Source organism: Diorhabda sublineata, chromosome 1 (genome assembly GCF_026230105.1).
Source record: "Diorhabda sublineata isolate icDioSubl1.1 chromosome 1, icDioSubl1.1, whole genome shotgun sequence".
NCBI lineage: Eukaryota > Metazoa > Arthropoda > Insecta > Coleoptera > Chrysomelidae > Diorhabda > Diorhabda sublineata.
The window spans coordinates 13,821,420-13,842,731 of record NC_079474.1 but is presented as its reverse complement, the minus strand read 5'-3'; the positions used below and the strand labels follow the sequence as shown (position 1 = coordinate 13,842,731).

The 21,312-nt window shown below is 32.1% G+C and overlaps 2 protein-coding genes across 4 annotated transcripts in view; one reads left to right on the top strand and one right to left on the bottom strand.

The window, feature by feature from the left end:
• Nucleotides 1–15,849, bottom strand: part of LOC130449237 (glucose dehydrogenase [FAD, quinone]) — a 51,932-nt gene extending 36,083 nt beyond the window's left edge. The window contains exons 1-8 of one of the 3 annotated variants that reach the window (XM_056786935.1): nucleotides 15,796–15,849; nucleotides 15,611–15,717; nucleotides 6,329–6,496; nucleotides 5,885–6,144; nucleotides 4,183–4,429; nucleotides 2,097–2,345; nucleotides 1,865–2,008; nucleotides 1,479–1,808 (exon numbers count right to left, since the gene is read on the bottom strand). In XM_056786935.1, coding sequence (XP_056642913.1) covers nucleotides 1,479–1,808; nucleotides 1,865–2,008; nucleotides 2,097–2,345; nucleotides 4,183–4,429; nucleotides 5,885–6,127 — 1,213 coding nt within the window. In that variant the 5' untranslated portion in view covers nucleotides 6,128–6,144; nucleotides 6,329–6,496; nucleotides 15,611–15,717; nucleotides 15,796–15,849. Of the gene's footprint in view, nucleotides 1–1,478; nucleotides 1,809–1,860; nucleotides 2,009–2,096; nucleotides 2,346–4,182; nucleotides 4,430–5,884; nucleotides 6,204–6,328; nucleotides 6,497–15,610; nucleotides 15,718–15,795 lie in introns of those variants that run through there. The other 2 variants (XM_056786943.1, XM_056786927.1) reach the window with 2 other exon arrangements.
• The window catches only part of LOC130449307 (flotillin-2), a 302,572-nt gene that overhangs the window by 94,766 nt on the left and 186,494 nt on the right, over nucleotides 1–21,312 (top strand). The window lies entirely within an intron of this gene.

Below are 21,312 nucleotides of genomic sequence, written 5' to 3'. Positions count from 1 at the left end.
AGGAAACTGGATCATCATGAAACAGTTTGTTCACTAGTTAAAGACGTTAACTGCTTCTCTTACATTTGCTAAAAATGTCCTCAACTCACAATTCTATGATTGAGTTGAAACTAAAGGCTTGGAATGTTTCGTCTTTGTGGTACAGAATGGACCCAAACTTCTTTATTTTTAACGGAATGCTATGGTTTTATTAATTTTTTGGAATCTACGCGAAATTTCAATATAACTTTATTTCACATTTTCTAAATTTTTGGACACTAAAAAAATTATATTTCTAAGTTTAAGTGAGTCATGTCTAATATTTTTGGGATTTGGACAAATAACACTTAAAGCTTTCAAAATCTGTGAAAACCTTGACAAAAATTCATATAGGGTGTTCAGAAAATGGTGTCGAATTTCTAAAAACTTCGAAAACTTAATTTTTTCAAATGGCAACTCCCATTTTTCTCTTTACCATTGGATTCTACGTTTAAAATTAAGAGGACTTCGTTGGTAAATTCATATATGTCAAATTATCGGTTTTTGTAGAAACTTGAAAAAAAACTGAATGCTGCATGTGTCCAAAAATTTCGAAAATGTGAAATAATTAAAAAATGGTGGACTTTCGGCATTCGATGCCTCATATAAAGTTATATTGAAATTTCGCGTAGATTCCAAAAAATTAATAAAAACCATAGCATTCCGATTAAAATATCGAAGTTTGGGTTCACTTCAGATAACTGAAATTATTTTAGTTCAAATGAGCATTTCGGAAAACAACCCATGCAAGCAAATTTTCAGAACACTAGTCGCAGTACTTTCCCATATACATATCGATTTAGCTCGTCGTGAAGGACCCTGTACATAGCTGAAACTAGGAATATATAGTCAGAAACATCTAAAATTTCTTTGGCAACAGATCTACTTCAAACTAGTTTAATTGTAGTATTTCATTTATTATGGAGCAAAGAAAATCCATCGAAACATAAACAGAAAGCAAAGTGACTAGAGAATCTCTAACCTAGTAGGTTCGCAGGGCCTAAATCTTCTGGAATTAGCTCACAATGGCCAAAAAATAGATAGGATGATGTTAAATGTTGAAAGTTTATACAACTACTCCACCCAAACTTTCAATTACACTATCTAATGCGTGCTTAACGTCTTCAGAGACTGTAATTTCACCTTGAAGGCTCATAATTGAGTAATCGTTTCGTAAAAACAGTCAGCGAATTATCTTTTTATGAATAAAAATTGTTTTTAAAAGCACTCCTAATATATAAAGGCCCATTGATGGATCAAAACAATCTGAACTTGTTGAAGCGTGCCCGAATTTGAGAGAGTTACATTTTAGTACCAAAACAGATCGTATAGAGCAACGCATAGTGATTAAATACTTATTCGAAACCCCAAATCTATATTCAAGAAATTACCAAACGCAAATATTTGTACAGTTTTCTGTATGCGTACAAAATATATTAATTAAAAAAAAGTTTATTTACCGAATTTAGTATTTACAAATGCCAATCCTTCCACACCACCCAAGGTAGTCATGGGTCCTTTTTGATGCAGAACGTACTGCATAGTCATGGTAATCGCTTGAAATCGATCTTGTACTATAGATACTGGTTTATTTACTCTAAACGTTAAACCCCCCATAGCGACATGGTCTTGTAAATTTTCTCCTACAGCCAGATTTCTAAGTACGGGTATTCCGTGCTTCGTTAATTCTGCTTTCGGTCCTAATCCAGATAGTAACATAATTTGTGGTGTATTGATAGCTCCTGCAGATAGAATAACCTCTTTTTTTGCTGTGACTATTTGTTTCCTTCCTGTAAAAAAATCTGGTTAATACACATAAATTGAGATCTGTTGTTCAATTACTTACCATTCCTGACGAATTCAACACCAAATGCCCTCATCGTTGCAGGATTTATAAGGACTCTTGTGACATGAGCATTCAAAGCTATGTCTATATTTTTGCGTAACTTTACTGGCCTTAAAAAAGCTTTCGCCGTCGAGCATCTAGAACCTGGAAAATAGAGAAAATTAGTGAGTTTCATGGTGGTTTTCCGAATTTAATCGGGATATTATACTTGGTTATATTGTAGTATAAGTACCTCGTCTTATTGTTCCTTGTGCTATCATAAATCCAGCTTGATCTGCTCCATTGATATCTCTTACTGGATAACCCATTTCGGAACCTGCTTCTAGAAATGCCACTACTAAAGGAGTTCTCCAAGGAGATTCTTGAATTGTCAACGGTCCTCCTGTACCATGATAAGCAGTTTTAGCTAAATACGGATTTCTATTGTCTTCTGATTTTATGAAATATTTTAGAACATTTTCGTAATTCCATCCTGTGTTACCTACAAAAATTAATAAAAATCTATTGAAGATCCAATATTAACAATAATACAGTTATTTAAATAAATATAACCATAAACTAATAGAGCTGCGATAAGAGCAACTACGGGAGCTCCTGATGTTTTTGTGTTGCATTAGTTGCATTCCAGTAAAGGCAATTTTGCTTGTTTACGTGTCCATGAGGTACACCCTAAAAAAAGATGTGGATGTTGGAAATCGCTTCATCATCTGGTTTACTAAGTGAAGTCTCGAGAACAGACCGAGTATCACCGTCTATATTTTGACGGTTCTAAAAGACCTTCGATTACCGCTATCGATTGACATACTTTCCGCGCCCGTTCTAAGAAGCTGAATTCACGCAAAAAGCAATACAAAAGTTTCTTTTAAGACACCTCTTATCAACGGCAGTTTTATAATAGTCCTATGTATATACAAATACCAAACACGTTTTTCAATATAAAAGCATTTTGAATGGTTGCAGTTCAATAAAGCACGTGTTTACTTCAATTAGAACATACAAAAAGACTTGTTTGGTCCTCCAACTCTCATTAAAGGTCCTAACTTTGATATCTTTTTTCCCAAATTGATGTATATACAAATACCAAACACGTTTTTCAATATAAAACCATTTTGAATGGTTTCAGTTCAATAAAACACGTGTTTACTTCAATTGGAATATACAAATAGTGTTGTTTAGTCCTGCAACTCTATTTAAAGGTCCCAACTTTGCTATCCTTTTTTTAAAATTGATGTATATACATATACCAAACAGGTTTTTCAATATAAAACATTTTGAATGCTACCAGTTCAATAAAACACGTGTTTACTTCAATTGGAATATACAAGGAGTGTTGTTTGGCCCTGCAACTCTATTTAAAGGTCCTAACTTTGATATCTTTTTTCCCAAATTGATGTATATACAAATACCAAACACGTTTTTCAATATAAAAGCATTTTGAATGGTTGCAGTTCAATAAAGCACGTGTTTACTTCAATTAGAACATACAAAAAGACTTGTTTGGTCCTCCAACTCTCATTAAAGGTCCTAACTCTGATATCCTTTTTCCCAAATTGATGTATATACAAATACCAAACACGTTTTTCAATATAAAACCATTTTGAATGGTTTCAGTTCAATAAAACACATGTTTACTTCAATTAGAACATATAAAGAGTGTTGTTTGGTCCTCCAACTCTCATTAAAGGTCCTAACTCTGATATCCTTTTTCCCAAATTGATGTATATACAAATACCAAACACGTTTTTCAATATAAAACCATTTTGAATGGTTTCAGTTCAATAAAACACATGTTTACTTCAATTAGAACATACAAAAAGACTTGTTTGGTCCTCCAACTCTCATTAAAGGTCCTAACTCTGATATCCTTTTTCCCAAATTGATGTATATACAAATACCAAACACGTTTTTCAATATAAAACCATTTTGAATGGTTTCAGTTCAATAAAACACATGTTTACTTCAATTAGAACATATAAAGAGTGTTGTTTGGTCCTGCAACTCTATTTAAAGGTTCTAACTTTGATATCTTTTTTCCCAAATTGATGAATATACAAATACCAAACACGTTTTTCAATATAAAACCATTTTGAATGGTTTCAGTTCAATAAAACACGTGTTTACTCTATTTATAACAAATAAAAATGATTTTTTCAATCCTGCAATTTTAATCAAAGGATAATATTTTAATTTCTCTTTCTAAATTAATAAATATGTCTATACCAGACATTAAAATGATTTTGAATCATGCTAGTACAATATCTATGGACTGTTTGCCCCAAAAATTCCAATTATATACGTATTTTTGTTAAGTTCTTTACCTAATTTTTCCCACATGTCATAGTCGTTTCGGTTGCCTCTGACGTATAACATGTAATTGAGGACACTCGATCCACCGAGTACTTTTCCTCTGGGCCAATTGCACTGGCCATTCTTCATTCCGAGACAGGCCCTGCCGGTGTATTCAGTTTTGTAACTCCAATCTAATTTCGATAATTGTAAATACGCAGCTAAGGATGGCACATCACTTACTTCGTTCTCATCGAAACCAGCTTCTAGAAGAAGAACCTGAAACGTTTGTTTGAAGATACGAGTAATAATATACAAAATAGTACAAGAAATTTAAGATTTGACGATTTGGTACTTTACATATACTAACTGACAAAAGTTATATGGTTGAAAAGATTCCATTTTACTCAAGTAAGTGTCAGAATTTATGTCGTTTTATGATGATGATTTTTCTTTGATACTTCCTTCTGAGTTACATTTTTTCTCGCCACATCACGCTATATAAAGAGGTGGAAGATTTAGAATCTAGTGCATCCGTTAAACATGATTTCATGACCCCGAGTGCACATACGCAAGTCATTCTTTACACCCTCGAGCAACTGGTCCTCGTTGTATCCAAATTAGCTCTAGTACCCCAAACCATTGCCCTATACATGACTATTATCGTGTACATCCACAGTAGAATATGTGGGTTACAATTTCAATTGTTCCCTGCGAAGTTTCTGCACACCATCAGGACTTTCGTGTCTCTATTGAGTCCAAGATATTTCTTCCCTATTCTCCACTCAATGGCTTTCACATCAAGTTTGATCGTCTGGAGTTTTTTCTTCTTACAGGAGGTAATTAGGTAAGTCTTGTTGTTGACACCACCTCCTAGAGTATTCTCAAAGCTCTCCCTTGTGTACATGACTATGTTGTCGTCATATCTTTCGCGGGATAAGCTGACATCAATCAGTCCGTTTAAGAGTTTGTTTACCCTTTGTGGACATCTTCTGTTTGCAGTAATAGAAATAGTGACCTACTTTCAATTCTACTTTTCTAGTGGATAGTAGCCATTTATTTGGAAATTATCCCGTTTACTCCTTTTGCTTCTAATGCTCTTAGGACAGCCTCATGTGGAGTATTGTCAAAGGTGCCTTCTATGTCAAAGAAAACTTGTCTCTGGTTATTAACAAAGATGGCGTGGTGTACACTCCAGCATATCTGTTCTAATGTAGCTGTCGACAAATAATTTCGCAAAATGTTTCGCTGATTGGTCTGAAGGCTTCGGGATGTGTGGTGTCCTTCTTTCCCACTTGGGGAATGAAAATTACTTTCGCCCTTCTTCGAAGCATTAGACTGCTTCGACCAAGGCAGTGTGGCAAGACTTCTTCCTGTCCTCTTTGAAGAAGGGCTGGAGAAATTCCGTCCACTCCTGGCGACTTAAACAGCTCGAAGGTGTTCTTCCATCTTCGTGGTCTCCATGTACTAAATACTTTCAATAATAAATAACGTTTTGGTGAAGGGCGAGGGTGAGAATCATAGAATTAAAATCAATTATTGACCCACCAGGATCTTCCAGATCCGTCTGCAATTGAACACACCTGGAACATGATTAGTTTCAGGCTGTTGGATTTGAAGCATCTTCTACTGACATGGTGGAGCTTTACAATATAAATTACAATTTCTAAATTAATTTCTGAGTGAAGTTGGGCTATTAATGATTAAATTTTCATATTAGAACAAAAAACTTACTTTCCATTTGGATATTTCTGATATCCTGGAAGCCACAACTGCTCCTGCAGATCCTCCACCGACTACAATGAAATCGTAGTCCCTGTAAATCCTTTGAGCTTCCATAATAGGCGTTTCGGGGTCGAATTTGTTATAATTAACGTACGAAAGTCCCGCCAAAATTAAAGGTATAAGCCAAAGGGTCGAACCGACTATTCCTATAGTTTTTACGGCCGTCGATACCAAAAGAGTTTCGAATACCATAATTATATCACAGGTAACTGAAAAATTATGAAATTATCTAAAAACCTTTAACATTAGGCTTAGTTTGAAAACTATTATCTAGAAAAGTCATGCTCAATAATTAGAGCATGAACAATTCTTCTCTCACTAACAATTTTAGAACAATTACATACCATAAAAATCTATGGGGGTTATTTTGTAATGTATAGGGTTGATACTTACTTAGTCTGACTAGTAACTAGGTATCTACTAATTTTTTTTTATGTTAGTCCGGTGGTCGGACTTTGAACATTATTATACGACGAAATATCTGGGCTTTTCTTATCTTGTTGCCAAGATTTAAAAGAAGCATGACTATTTTAATGGATGCAGCGTCATCTCTGGATTAGCCTGGAAGAAAAAATAAGATTTAAGTTTCGATGCATTAATATCGAGGAATATGAACGGAACGCCGGATTTTCTAGATTATTTATGACTTTTTGAAAAATTGTCACAAATAAAATTTTTCATATATTTCGTATACTATCTAATAGTGTTTGAAGATTTTCTGTTTATGTCATAATTTTCAAGATACGATAGGTAGTATTTGGATATACCTTAAGCATGTGCTTTTCCAGTCTCTAGAGAGATTAGATTCAATCCTTATAAACTATAGACTTCAAATAGCCCCAATGTCATTTTCCAAAATTCAATTCTCATGAATGAATTTTCCGCCTATAAAATTTTTTTTCCGGGAACTCCTCGTATCAAACAATCTCTTTGCACAGGAATTTATCAAAATATGAGAGATTGTGGACACCCTTGCTTTGTATGGTCACGAAATAAATTTTTAGCACGTTTATATTAGCTTCACCTGTATAGGGGGGTTTGTTTATTTGTGAACTTTTACTGTTAGTATATCCCAGCACTTTAATTGCGTTCGTTAGATGAGCGTCAACCTCTAGATTCGCCGATCGTAGTTTCAAATCCCGTTTACGTTCTAAAAAAAATTTCGGCAATTTTTTTTTTAGAAATCATCATTGTAAATTTTTTCTCTACATCGAAACTTACTGCCCTCTGTTGGAGATTTACTATACTATCTGTATCAGTATTACTTTAGAATTTAATACCTTAAATTTATTATTTATATATTCTATTGTAGATTTATAATAATAATGACTAGAACTTGAAAAAAAAATATTTTTGACAATAAATTAATCTGGAAACAATAATAAATAAAAGCGTTTTCACAATATTGTCGTATTTTTTATTCATTATTGTCTTATTTGGAAAAAAAAATTATTTTTAACTTTTCAGTTTGAGCTGCTTTAAAAGTTTGTTGCTTTTAGTTTTCTTAGTTTATATTTTTTCTGTTCCGATTTTCTTGTATCATAACGTTGCCATTCCACAAATGTAGATGCTATGAATTATTATTTTTCAAAAAACGTTTTTTCAATTGATTAATGTCAAGAATAAATTGGTACCTCAAATCGCTTCGGAAATATATGATTTTTTATAGAAGAGTGTCAAATTTTTATGTTAAATTTCTGAATTTTTTGACTGAAAATACACGTTTATAGCGAAAATATGCAAAAAACTATGAGATATTTTTTAGAAGTGTACTAGATTTCTGTAATTTATTTAAAAAAATAATGTATTTCGCCAAAAAAATACACATTAATAATATTATTGTACTTTGATTGGTAAATGTTTGATGTCCGCTCTATTTTTGGTCATAAAAAGTCGAAAAATTATTTTTTTTTCATTTTGATCATTTTTCCGGCGCGATTTAGGTAGAAACGAAAATTTTTTAATAAATCATTGAGAAACCCACTCAACGTTATAATTGAAGCCTAACCTAACCTAAAACTTTTTCAAAACAATTTTTAAAGAAAAATCGGGGAATTTCTGGTATCTGGTTTGGCCCAAAAAGTGTTGAAAATTCGATTTTCTATATTAGTTTTTAGTGTGATCTGCTTTAAAGCTCGTTTTTTAGTTTTCTTAAACTTTTTTTTAGTTATGATTTTCTTGTATTAGAACGTTGTCTTTCCACAACTGTAGATGCTGTGAGTTTTTGAAGTATTATTTTTCAAAAAACGTTTTCTCAATTGATTAATGTCGAAAATAAATCGGTACCTCAAATGGCCTCGGAAATATATGATTTTTTATAGAAGCATATCAAATCTTTTTATTAAATTTCTGGATTTTTTGACTGAAAATACACCTTCATAGCGAAAATATGCAAAAAACTATTTATATTTTGCCAAAAAAATGCACATTAATAATTTTATTATACTTTGAATGTCAAATGTTTGGTTATGTTAGGTTAGGTTAGCATGCACATGATTGGTAAATATTTGGTACCCGCTCTAATTTCTGGTCATAAACATTCGAAAAATTATTTTTCATTTTGATCATTTTTCCGGCGCCATTTAGATAAAAACGAAAGTTTTTATTAAATCATTATGAAACTCACGCAATGTTATAAATGAAAAACGTCCTAACCCAAAACTTTTTTAAAACAATTTTTAGAGAAAAATCGGGGAATTTCTGGTATTTGGTTTAACCTAAAAAGTGTTGAAAGTTTGATTTTCAATATTAGTGCGCTGAAAAAATAAACATAGTATTGAAAATATCAATTTTTTATGACCAAATGAGAACCCTTTGATTTCAAATAAATGGTTTTGCACCCTCGTGCATATTTATATCTAAGGGATATTCATCTTAGACGCGTTAGTTATATCATTATTATGATAATAACTAATAACTATTATCAACAGTCTTTCATATGTCCACCATGATTATCAATTAGAATTCTTCGATTATGTGCAATTACATAATATCTTGATTCATAATCTACTTTCGTAATACTTTCTTCGGTTTAGTAATATTATCTTACTTCCTACCTACTATGAAATCTAGGTTATAGTGTTAATGAAACTTTCCACTAACATTTTTCAATTTTAATTAATACTAATTCATTTGAAACAAAAAGAATTTTTTACACGCTTTTCAAACAAGACTTTAATCGTTTATTTGATATTTTTTATAACAATAATCTAAGATTAACACATTTTTTTGCCAAAAATTGAATTATTCATTCTTCTAGATCAATAAAATCATGCCAAAGCTTCTCTAATTTCTCGATGCCGTGCTTGTAGACGAATTCGTCTTCTGCATCAAAATAGGCTTCAGTTTCACCAATTGCGACTTCATTTGAGCTGAATTTCTACCAGTCGTCACTAGGAACCAGATCTGGACTATACGGTGCATGAGGAAGCAATTCGAAGTGTACTTAACCATCGACTTGTGAAGCCATAACCTTCCCAGCTGACTGTTGTGCGTTTGGATGCTTCGAACGTGGTTTATCGACTACAGTCCACTTAGATAATGATCGTTTTGATTCCAGAGTGAACTGATGGATCCATATTCCATCTATTCCCACATGTCGACACAAAAAATCTGACTCATTACGACCAAACGTGCTCCGAATCATCAACTCGCACCCACTTTCGAAAAACCTCTATCAAGGTCAAACGTTCATGCATAATTGCAAACACACTGCTTTCTGATATATTCGAGGCCTCAGCTATCTCAAGAAATTTCAATTTACGATTAGAAATAACCAATTTGTGGACTTTTTTGATGTTTTTTGTACGGTGTCTGTACGACCACGTTTAAATTCAACAAACCAATAACAAATTGTTCTTTGGGATAGATCAGAGTCTGGATAACACTTTTAGCTTGTGCAGTATTTTTATTCATCAAAAAGCAATGATAAATTAACATACGAAATTGTTTTGAATCCATTCTGAAAATAACAAACGTAGTTTCATTTAAATGGTTGTAAATGACACCAAATGTTATTGTTAAAATAGATAGGAATACATCATTCAACTGGTTCCAATTATTTATGTTGTTTTTACTTTATTATCAATCAAAACATATACAGTTCTTCAAGCTTTTGGGATGGTTTCAGAGAATATCATCTTCACCTGTCTTATAGATCTGCTGGCCGAATTTTTTTTAGTCTTCCACCATTTTGTGGCTTTCGACTGGCTTCTATGTATGATGGCTATATCTGATTCATTTACACAACCACAGAGCTCGATACCATACATCCAGATAGGATTAGTTATACTTTTATACAGTAGGAGCAGTATAAATCTTCTTAATGATATGGTCTTTCCATGTTAGTCTATACACAAAAGGATATTGGTCTTGATGTCTTGATTGGATGTCATTTAAATGTGTTGCTTGCTAATATGACTGTGTCTTTCGCGATGGTGTCCATAATGGTTCAATTATTTGATCTCGTAGATCTGTCGTGTATAATACATAAAATAATGCTTCCCAAGATGATCCCCTCGGGTACTTTTTTTATTAATTTTTGTTCTTTTTTGAACTCTCTCACGATTAGGTAAGATTTTGTCTCTTTGAAGTATGTGATTTAAGACAGTTTTTGATTTTATATAATCTGCCTGTATGCCAAACGTCGGGATTATCATTTTTTTACATTATCGCATCGTCTTCGTTTATTCTGTTTGTTTTTCTTGTATGTCGTAGTCCAAAGTTAGTCAATATAAGGCTTATCATTGAGGAATCCGGAATATACAAATGGAAATTCAAAATATGCACAAAGTGCTCCATCCTGTAATAATAAGTTGAGATGAAAGAGGAGTGTTCGGTGTTTCTTTATAGAACTGAACCCTTAAAGGCGCTTCAAGGAAGATTTTTTTCATGTCTAAACTTTTTACAAGAGAAAAATGTTTTCTGGTCTTTTCAACAACCCTATTTAAAGCATCTGTCAAACTGACCAAAAATCTCGGCGTTAGGCGTAGAAAGAAAATAATATTGAAAGAATATCTAGTACAAATTTGGCTAGTGTCAGTGCATTCGTTTTTTCTAATTCTCAAGAAGCAGTGATTGAAGATTTTGGTTGATGTCGCTAAGCACACCTATCAATAAATGAACAATTCAACTTCCCCTAGAATCTGATTTCATAATACTAAGTATTATACAATGTTTTTAAAGAAAATAATAAGTTAGGTCAACTATACAATAGTCTTGAATACTGACTAAGCCGCTAAGCACCAACGAATATAAAATAACATACAAAATGGCCAAGAAAACATTCTGATTCCAAAGTGACGTTATGCGCGAGGCTTGTCAAATTTGAGCCGTAAATTCAGCATTCAGTTATGCGTGTATCGTAGTTAAACGTACATTGAATTTGCAGTACTCCTGGAGAAGATCTGAAATTTAGATTACGCAGTTTTGACAATGGAATAGTTAATGTCATCATTGCCTCGAACGTTTTTCTTTTTATACATTGCCCAAATGTGTATTGCGACACGTCTACAGATTTCTTTTGAGCAGAAGCATCCACGTATTGGTCCGAAATTTTTTATTTGAGAACGATTTATACGTAAGCTCGATAAACTCTTTTTATATGAGCAAATACGTTCGTTCAGATATCTCAAAGAAAACATCATTCAATCATTATGATTACTTGGTATTATTTTCTTTCCTTTATTTATTAATATTATTTAATCAAATATTGAAATAATGATTAAGTAACCCCTTATGGCACGTACACTTTCGAAATAATGCGATGTGATCAATAGCAAGGCTGCGAAACTTGAAATACTTAAGGTCGCGTGTTGCTAATGGTACTGAAAAGAATTCGATCGGTAGAAAGTTTAAAAATTACATAAGTAGCTTGTAAGAAATTACCAACTTGTCGTGTTTTGAATCGCAAGGAAACGTTTTATTGGATAAATTTGACATTAGAAGATACTTGGTTTATCTATTGGTTGGTATTGGTTATAAATTCATCATTGCTCTGAGCTGCCATCTCTTGGCCAGTGATTCGTCGATCACGTTTACTGATGAAACATTACGTTTATCTTCAGCGGTTGTAATAGACTGTTCTGAAAGTTTTCTATCGCCGAAGATCCTGGTGGATACAAAAATTTTCATATTGTACCTATATTCGTTAGGAAATTTTCAATATTTTAAAATGGAATCATGCATCCATTGTAATCACCATGATTGCCATGTATTAATTAAAGGTGAAAGGTCTGTCTTTTGTTTCTGCTCTTTCTTGGGTAAAAATTGTCGTGTTTTGAATCACGAGGAAACGTTTTATTGGAAAAATATGGTATTAGAAGATACTTGGTTTATCTATTGTTTGGTATTGGTTAGGTTAGGCAGATCTATAGATTCATCATTGCTCTGAGCTGCCATCTCTTGGCCATTGATTCGTCGATAACGTTTACTGTTCAATAATAATCGAAGGTAAGTGATCTGTCTTTTGTTAATGATAGCAGGCTTTCTGCTCTTTCTTGGGTAAAAATTGTCGGTTTTTATTTTATTTGAAGATTGGTGATGGTAAATTTTGAGGAAATTTTATTGAAAACAGTTTTATTTGTCCCGGTATAACCAGAAACATGATATTCATTAATACACAATTATCTACAAAATTTTAACGAACTTACATAACGAAATTATTTTGTGCAGCCTACATATGGCGTGAAAATGAAATTATATAAGATAAAATGGTCACCAAGAATGTGTGTCATCAGGTTACATGGATATAATTATCACGTAATCAAATTGACGTGTATTTTATCTTTAAAACAAATATTTGAATAACGAAGTCTTCTAAGTTATGAGAATTAATCAAAATATCATTTATTTTTCAGAGCTCAAACTACTAGAGCTCATGTTTGACAAGTAATTGAACTAATAATCAAACAAAAAAACTTGGAAAGTAAAACAACAGACGAAACTTGTTCACTTCACATTCACAAGTTGGATCTGTTAATTTTATGAAAGCAGTTGTTGTTAATTTTGAAAATTGACACAAAATTATTGATTTTCAATCATTTTGTTTGGTCAGTTGTTTGACAGCCATAAATTTTTTTAATTAACAACGCATCGTCTTCACCATTTAGTAAAATAGATGTAGGAGACAACTTCAGTTGAATGGTTTGTCTATCGGCTTCTATAAAGTGAATAAAGAACAAAGAATAATATTTGATGCCGCTAATACCTCAATTCCAACATTCTCATCAGTTTTCTTTGCTTTGATGTTATTGTTAACGACTGAAATTTAAAAATTATTATTTTTTGTTTATCTTTCAAATCAGTATTTATTCCTTTAGAAACTTCACTGAGTTGGAGTTCGTATATACGCTACCGGTCAAAAATTTTCGACGAATAATTGTCTTTTATTTAGTTCCGCTTTTCAGAATATTCCAAAGATGTGAAGACTTTCTGACTTCCATGTTCAATTTGTCCTACAACTCAATTAGGTGGTGGTCGGGCGATTGTGACAAATCATTGCTTTAAGTACATTCTTCCCTTCTAATCCTTCGAAATACTCTTTGCACAGCAATGCTATAAGATAAATTTGTATGTCGATTAGACGCTAACCAGAACGTACTACATTTTCATTTAATATTTTTATAGCTCTATCTCTTCAAAATGCCTCTCAATTTTTACCAGGTCTCCGGTTGGTCTTCCACCAAATCATCTGCAAACCATCACCGAACCGTGTTTGACAATCGAGATAATATATGGATCAAACATCCCTTCTTCCTTTGACTTGCCCACAAATACTCTTTTCTTAGACCCAAAAACCTCAAACTTCGACCCGTCACTCCATGAAACTTTCTCTCACTTTTCCTGGAGACCAATTTTTTTGGTCTTTGCCTTTCTGAAACCTCTTAATTTTATTGTAAGTTTCTTCACTGTCGTCCTTCAAATTAGCCGCTGACCAGAACTGAAACCTCTTGAAATAGATTTCTTCTCTGCCGCCCTTCAAAGAATCCAGATCCTTTCAATCTCCTTTCCACCCTAGAATTACTCATTGGCAGATCTCTAGTTTCATCGATTTATTAATTGATCTGAGTTGCCATTTCGGAGCCCGTGATTCGTCGATCACGTTTACTGATGAATACATTCCGTTTATCTTCAGCTGTTATACTTAATTCGGTGTCATTGGTACAGTTACATTTACCTATACTTTGAAGATTTTCTTGGTTTTATTTGTATACGACCTTTACAATATCATGTTTATATGTTTTCAATTTCTTCTACTTGAAGAATCCTTGAAAGTGCGGTTTAGATTGAACGAAAAAATATATAATTAAAGACAGGAATTGTGGTATACTGAACTTACTTAATATATCCTTAGATGTTGAATGAATTATTTCTTAAAAGTTTAAAATCGAAGAGAACCCACCCCAATTTCAAACTGAAGGGCTACTACTAGTGGAGACTACAGCTGGGCTTCGATTAGCAGTGAAGAAAAGAAGAGGAAGAACAAAGCAAGTAGAGGGACCACCTATAGGTAATCCTGCTAATCCAGTATCATCTACTGGACAGTTTCTGCTACGTTACAGTTGTGGTATTGGTTTTGGAGTTGTCATGAAACAACAAAACCTCGCAGAAGGGAAAATCTCGCTTAGATACTGAAACTTGATTTAAGAGATTGAAGTAGTGGGTTCCGTTGATGGTCCCACGTATATATTAGACATCTACCAGGAGCACAATCCTAAAGAACACTTTCCCCATAGAAATACGAGTTTTGGCTTTCATGGAGTTTTTTTGCCACTCCAATAATTCATCCACGTCAGGTCGTAAAAGAAAATTTTTCTGCGAGTGAAGCAGCCAAAAGAGAAATGAACAATATGGTCGCCATGAACTGTTTCCTGTGGGAGAAATGAACCTTCAGTTAACCCCGAAAATTAGGGCTAATCAAAAATTTTGTAAGAGCAAGGAACTGGTTTCAAATTTAAAAAAAAATTCTTTGAGTGACGCTGAATTAAAGGGAGGTGTATTTGTTGTAACCGACGTCAAAAAATTAATTAAAGATCCGGCGTTCATTACTACCTTAAATAAAAAAGAGAAACAAGCTTTGAAGCGTTTGTCAAAGTTACTGAAAACTTTTGGGGTAAAAAAATGCTCAGTGCGTATTATAAATTGGGATGTGTGATAATACAGGTTTTACTTTCTCATATAGTTTTTTCAGGAAAATATGGGGGCTTTAAGTGACGAGCTTTCGTTACAATTGAAAAGCTCTACCAAGGAAAATCGGAACCAGCAATGTTTGGTCTTTAATTAGAGACTCCGAATTTAGGAGACATGTAAAAACATGTTTTTTAGTGCTGATAATAAAACAGAAGTTTCATATGTACTTGAGACAAAATAATTTCTCACAAAAATGTGATCCAAATTACGAATAATTTTATCCACGAGGAAAAAGTGATTTGAATGAAACATCAAATTTTGATGAAAATTAAACAAATTAGGGACATTTTAAATGAAAAAGCTTACCTCTAATATGAGTTAAAATAGCCCAAGCTTCAATACGATTCTCTAAACAATAAATTAATTTTTTTTTCAAATTAAAGTTAGAAATTTCGAAATAAACTTAAAAAAACCCAGAAGCATAATTATTTTGTACTTAATTGGTCATTATTTGTCCAATAATTTTTTTTTAAATAAATTACTCACTTTGAAAGTCTTTCTGTTCTACATCCACAAAACCATTATAATCCCAAGGATCCACCAAGTTTTTCAAAACACTTCACCTTTTCACACCACCAATTCCGGTATAAAAACTAAAAATAGCCCATTTTTCATTCAAACAATAAAACAAACAATAAAAACAAAGTACAATAACTAAATAGTTAAACTACCTGTTTAAAGATCGTGCACTATCTAACGATTCTTGGGGATCTGAAAGTGAGAGTGATGGTACATAGGGGAACTTATCACTGTTCTTGGTCTTGTTTTGCAAGAAAGAACGCGATGCATGAAGAAGGGATGTAGAGGAAATACACGTTTAGTGCACGCGTTTTCAACATGAAGCACATAAGGTTCTCTTCAATTAAACATTATTACATAACGCGTTAATCCATAGTGAACTTATTACATAGGAAGTATGTTCTTGAATTGTAATTAAATTGGTTGAAGAATGTGAATAATATCCGTGATTAAAATTTTTTTTATTAGTTTATACATTCATTAAGATACTATACCTAATTGGTGATTTTTTTGGGAATATATACACTTTGTCTACTTAATTTGGAACCATATGGAAAACTTTTTTATTAGTGGTTATTCTTGATAAAAAGTGCATGGTCCAAAAGTTAAAAAGGATGACCCATCAAATCGATGTTTTGACTGTTCAAAAACGTTTTTGTTTGCGAGAACTCGCGTTGTCGTTGTCGAGGATGATTCGTCTTCTGCGATTGGTTTCTGTGTTTTTTGTCGAGCACTTTAGGTAAACAAAAGCTGGTGTTTTTGTTTGTGCCTCGTGCGCGAACAGCTTTTGTTGGATTTGGCTCGTCTCAAAAGACCTATTAGTCGATTGCAAAGACATGCATAAATCTATGATTCGTCATCTGTTACGATCTTATAGACATTTTTTTAAACATGGCGATTAAAGTTTTACAGCATTTTTTGCACCAATCGACACGAGCTTTTTTGAGCGATTGTCAAATTATGCGGTATCCAGCGCGAACAAATCTTTTTGACAGCCAAATGTTCATACAATATTGAATAAATGCAAGTGGAAGATAAATGTTTTAAGTATCTGTAAACAACTCTAATAAACCTCGTATACTGCTTTAAAAAATTGATATCTGATGATTGCATTTTAACTTTTGGACCATGCAGAACTTTTTATTATAAAACCATCAATAAAAAAGTTTTCCAATTTAAGTAAACACACTGTATATTAAAAAAATATATAAAAATCTAATGGCAATCCGTCCGGCCGTTCTATCTGGCCGATTTCCTTCATTTTTTTTTGACTGTACGGTATTTATGCCTAGATTTGTCATCTCATACTCAGACGTAGTTTTAGTCTAAGAACACTGAGTAATTTAAGCGCTTTCATCTGAGATATAATACGAGGGTTGTGAATATGTCAAATCTGACATTGCCATCATAAAGTTTGACATTTTTAATTGTGAACGTACTTAGAACGTGTTGTCATACGAGTGTCATAGATTTATGCAATCGACTTCTGGGTCTTTCGAGATGAGCCAAATCCAGCAAAATGTGTGCGCGCACGAGGTACTTCGCAACAAATGGTCGCTTTTGTTTACCTAAAGTGCTCGACAAAAAATAGAAACCAATCGCAGAAGACGAATCCTCCACAACGACAACGCGAGCTTTCACAAACCAAAACGTTTTTGAACAGTCAAAACATCGATTTGATGGGTCATCCGCCGTACAATTTTTGGCTCCACATCCAATGATTTCTTACGAGGTCAACTTTTTCTACACCTGAATCACATGTTTTAAAAATACCTCAATCGGAATGCAAGAAATCATTCAATAATTGGTTCAAACGCGTGCAAAAGTGGAAAATATTTTGAAAAACAATAAAGACGTATACACTTATGAATATTGATTTTTATTTGTCTATCTCCAAACTTACATTTGATGGACAATAGCTCTTTCGAATTTCGCATTTCTTCATCATTCTCTTCTACGTTTTATTTGAAAAGAAAGAATAAACCACGTGGCCAAAAAAATTTGCTAAAGATTTCGATCGTCGTATATAAAGTGTCGCTTAATTAGGTGAATTTAATTATATATTTTCAAATTCGTCATTTAGTAGTGAACTAAAAACTTTGAAAATAATTCCCACGCGTATCTAACTGCGACTTTTTTCCTGTAATATAATCCGTTCCTGGGATATGGCCGACGATCGTTATTAGTTGGCCACCCGGTATATTAAAGATACTTTTTAAAATGTTGCTATTTGTTTTAGCCTACCGATGAATATTCATCAATTTTTGCCCACACTTTATAAAATAAATTAAGAAATGCGTTCATTTAGGCGCCATCGACAAATCTTATAAAATTTTTGTCTCCAATCCACTTTCTACGTTATTTATTTCAATTTGTTTACATACAACAAAAACGAAAGGAAAAATATTTAAAGAGCATTATGTAACAATGAAATAAATCAGCCTACTTTCATATCACTATTAATAATTACTTTGTTCGTTTATCTTGAAATGCACCACATGCAAATCGCATTATCTAATACTTTCTCTTCCAAGTTCATTATTAATTCTTCTGTAACAAACTAGGTATAAAGGTGATTTTGTCATCGTGAATTAGATCACCGGATATTATTCCTCAGTGAAAAATTTTCGTAACGCCAAGATATACACATTTTTTACGATTTTGCCGCAACTACTGGCAACACTGTATTGAAATTTTATACGAATATATTTTGGAAGCTGATACATCCAATGAATTTGTTTTTATGTCTGACTCTCACAGAGGGCGCTAGTTACACGGTTCGTACCAAGTAACATAACTTTTTCAATCTTAGATAGATTAGAAGTTTTCAAATTTGGATCATTGACTTATTAGGTTTCTAGGTGTGAACCAAGATTTGCTTTCAAAATTACCATTAAAGAAATTACTTTGAAAACAGAAATAAATTTGAAGGAAAGGCCCTTCGAGAGCCCTCCGCGCACTCGGATGTGCGGACAAGGCCAGTACGAGCCTGAATATAAACATTGTTTTTAGAAACTGGTCAATAAAAAGTTATTAGAAAATACTAAAAGGAAGTGAACATTTTATATTAGACTATCACGAAACGTGAATAAATTAGAATGATATTATTTACAACTAGTTTTACATTATCCGGAGCAAATGTATATATAACAAAGGAAAATAAAACACAGTTTAAGTATAAAAGCTTTTATTTAGAAAGTAGAATAGTAAAAATAACATTTTAATCAGCTAATATATATTACTTATATAATAATATTGTTAGAAAAAAAGAGGGTATTTACTAAAGAAATTCGGAATATAAAATTTAGTTATGTGCTATCCTACTGATCCTGGCAAGGATAATGATACTAATTTATGAAATTATCGTATTATCGTCATTAGTTTTTGACTGATTTCCAAAATTTTCTGCTTTTCTGATCATTCAAAATGTCTGGAAAACAAACTCGAGTCTTAAGATTTAGTTACGTACAATCCTGATAATTCTGACAAGGATAATGATACTAATTTATTAAAATATTGTATCGCAATTAGTTTTTTACTAATTTACAAAATTTTCTACTTTTCTGATCATTCAATTTGGCTGAAAAACAAACTCGGGTTTTAAAATTTAGTTACGTACAATTCTGATGATTCTGGCAAGGATAATGATACTAATTTATTAAAATATTGTGTCGTCATTAGTTTTTTACTAATTTACAAAATTTTCTACTTTTCTGATCATTCAATTTGGCTGAAAAACAAACTCGGGTTTTAAAATTTAGTTACGTACAATTCTGATGATTCTGGCACGGATAATGATACTAATTTATTAAAATATTGTGTCGTCATTAGTTTTTGACTGATTTACAAAATTTTCTACTTTTCTGATCATTCAAAATGTCTGGAAAACAAACTCGAGTCTTAAGATTTAGTTACGTACAATCCTGATGATTTTGACAAGGATAATGATACTAATTTATTAAAATATTGTATCGCAATTAGTTTTTTACTAATTTACAAAATTTTCTACTTTTCTGATCATTCAATTTGGCTGAAAAACAAACTCGGGTTTTAAAATTTAGTTACGTACAATTCTGATGATTCTGGCAAGGATAATAATACTAATTTATTAAAATATTGTGTCGTCATTAGTTTTTGACTGATTTACAAAATTTTCTACTTTTCTGATCATTCAAAATGTCTGGAAAACAAACTCGAGTCTTAAGATTTAGTTACGTACAATTCTGATGATTCTGGCAAGGATAATGATACTAATTTATTAAAATATTGTGTCGTCATTAGTTTTTTACTAATTTACAAAATTTTCTACTTTTCTGATCATTCAATTTGGCTGAAAAACAAACTCGGGTTTTAAAATTTAGTTACATACAATTCTGATGATTCTGGCAAGGATAATGATACTAATTTATTAAAATATTGTGTCGTCATTAGTTTTTTACTAATTTACAAAATTTTCTACTTTTCTGATCATTCAATTTGGCTGAAAAACAAACTCGGGTTTTAAAATTTAGTTACGTACAATTCTGATGATTCTGGCAAGGATAATGATACTAATTTATTAAAATATTGTGTCGTCATTAGTTTTTTACTAATTTACAAAATTTTCTACTTTTCTGATCATTCAATTTGGCTGAAAAACAAACTCGGGTTTTAAAATTTAGTTACGTACAATTCTGATGATTCTGGCAAGGATAATGATACTAATTTATTAAAATATTGTGTCGTCATTAGTTTTTTACTAATTTACAAAATTTTCTACTTTTCTGATCATTCAATTTGGCTGAAAAACAAACTCGGGTTTTAAAATTTAGTTACGTACAATTCTGATGATTCTGGCAAGGATAATGATACTAATTTATTAAAATATTGTGTCGTCATTAGTTTTTTACTAATTTACAAAATTTTCTACTTTTCTGATCATTCAATTTGGCTGAAAAACAAACTCGAGTCTTAAGATTTAGTTACGTACAATTCTGATGATTCTGGCAAGGATAATGATACTAATTTATTAAAATATTGTGTCGTCATTAGTTTTTTACTAATTTACAAAATTTTCTACTTTTCTGATCATTCAATTTGGCTGAAAAACAAACTCGGGTTTTAAAATTTAGTTACGTACAATTCTGATGATTCTGGCAAGGATAATGATACTAATTTATTAAAATATTGTGTCGTCATTAGTTTTTGACTGATTTACAAAATTTTCTACTTTTCTGATCATTCAAAATGTCTGGAAAACAAACTCGAGTTTTAAGATTTAGTTACGTACAATTCTGATGATTCTGGCAAGGATAATGATACTAATTTATTAAAATATTGTGTCGTCATTAGTTTTTTACTAATTTACAAAATTTTCTTCTTTTTTGATCATTCAAAGTGGCTGAAAAACAAACTCGAGTCTGAAGATTTACTTATGTACTATCCTGCTGATTGACAAGGATAATGTTACTAATTTATGAAAATATTGAATCATCATTAGTTTTTGACTGATTTACAAAATTTTCTACTTTTCTGATCATTCAATTTGGCTGAAAAACAAACTCGGGTTTTAAAATTTAGTTACGTACAATCCTGATGATTCTGACAAGGATAATGATACTAATTTATTAAAATATTGAATCGTCATTAGTTTTTGACTGAATTACCAAATTTTCTACTTTTCTGATCTG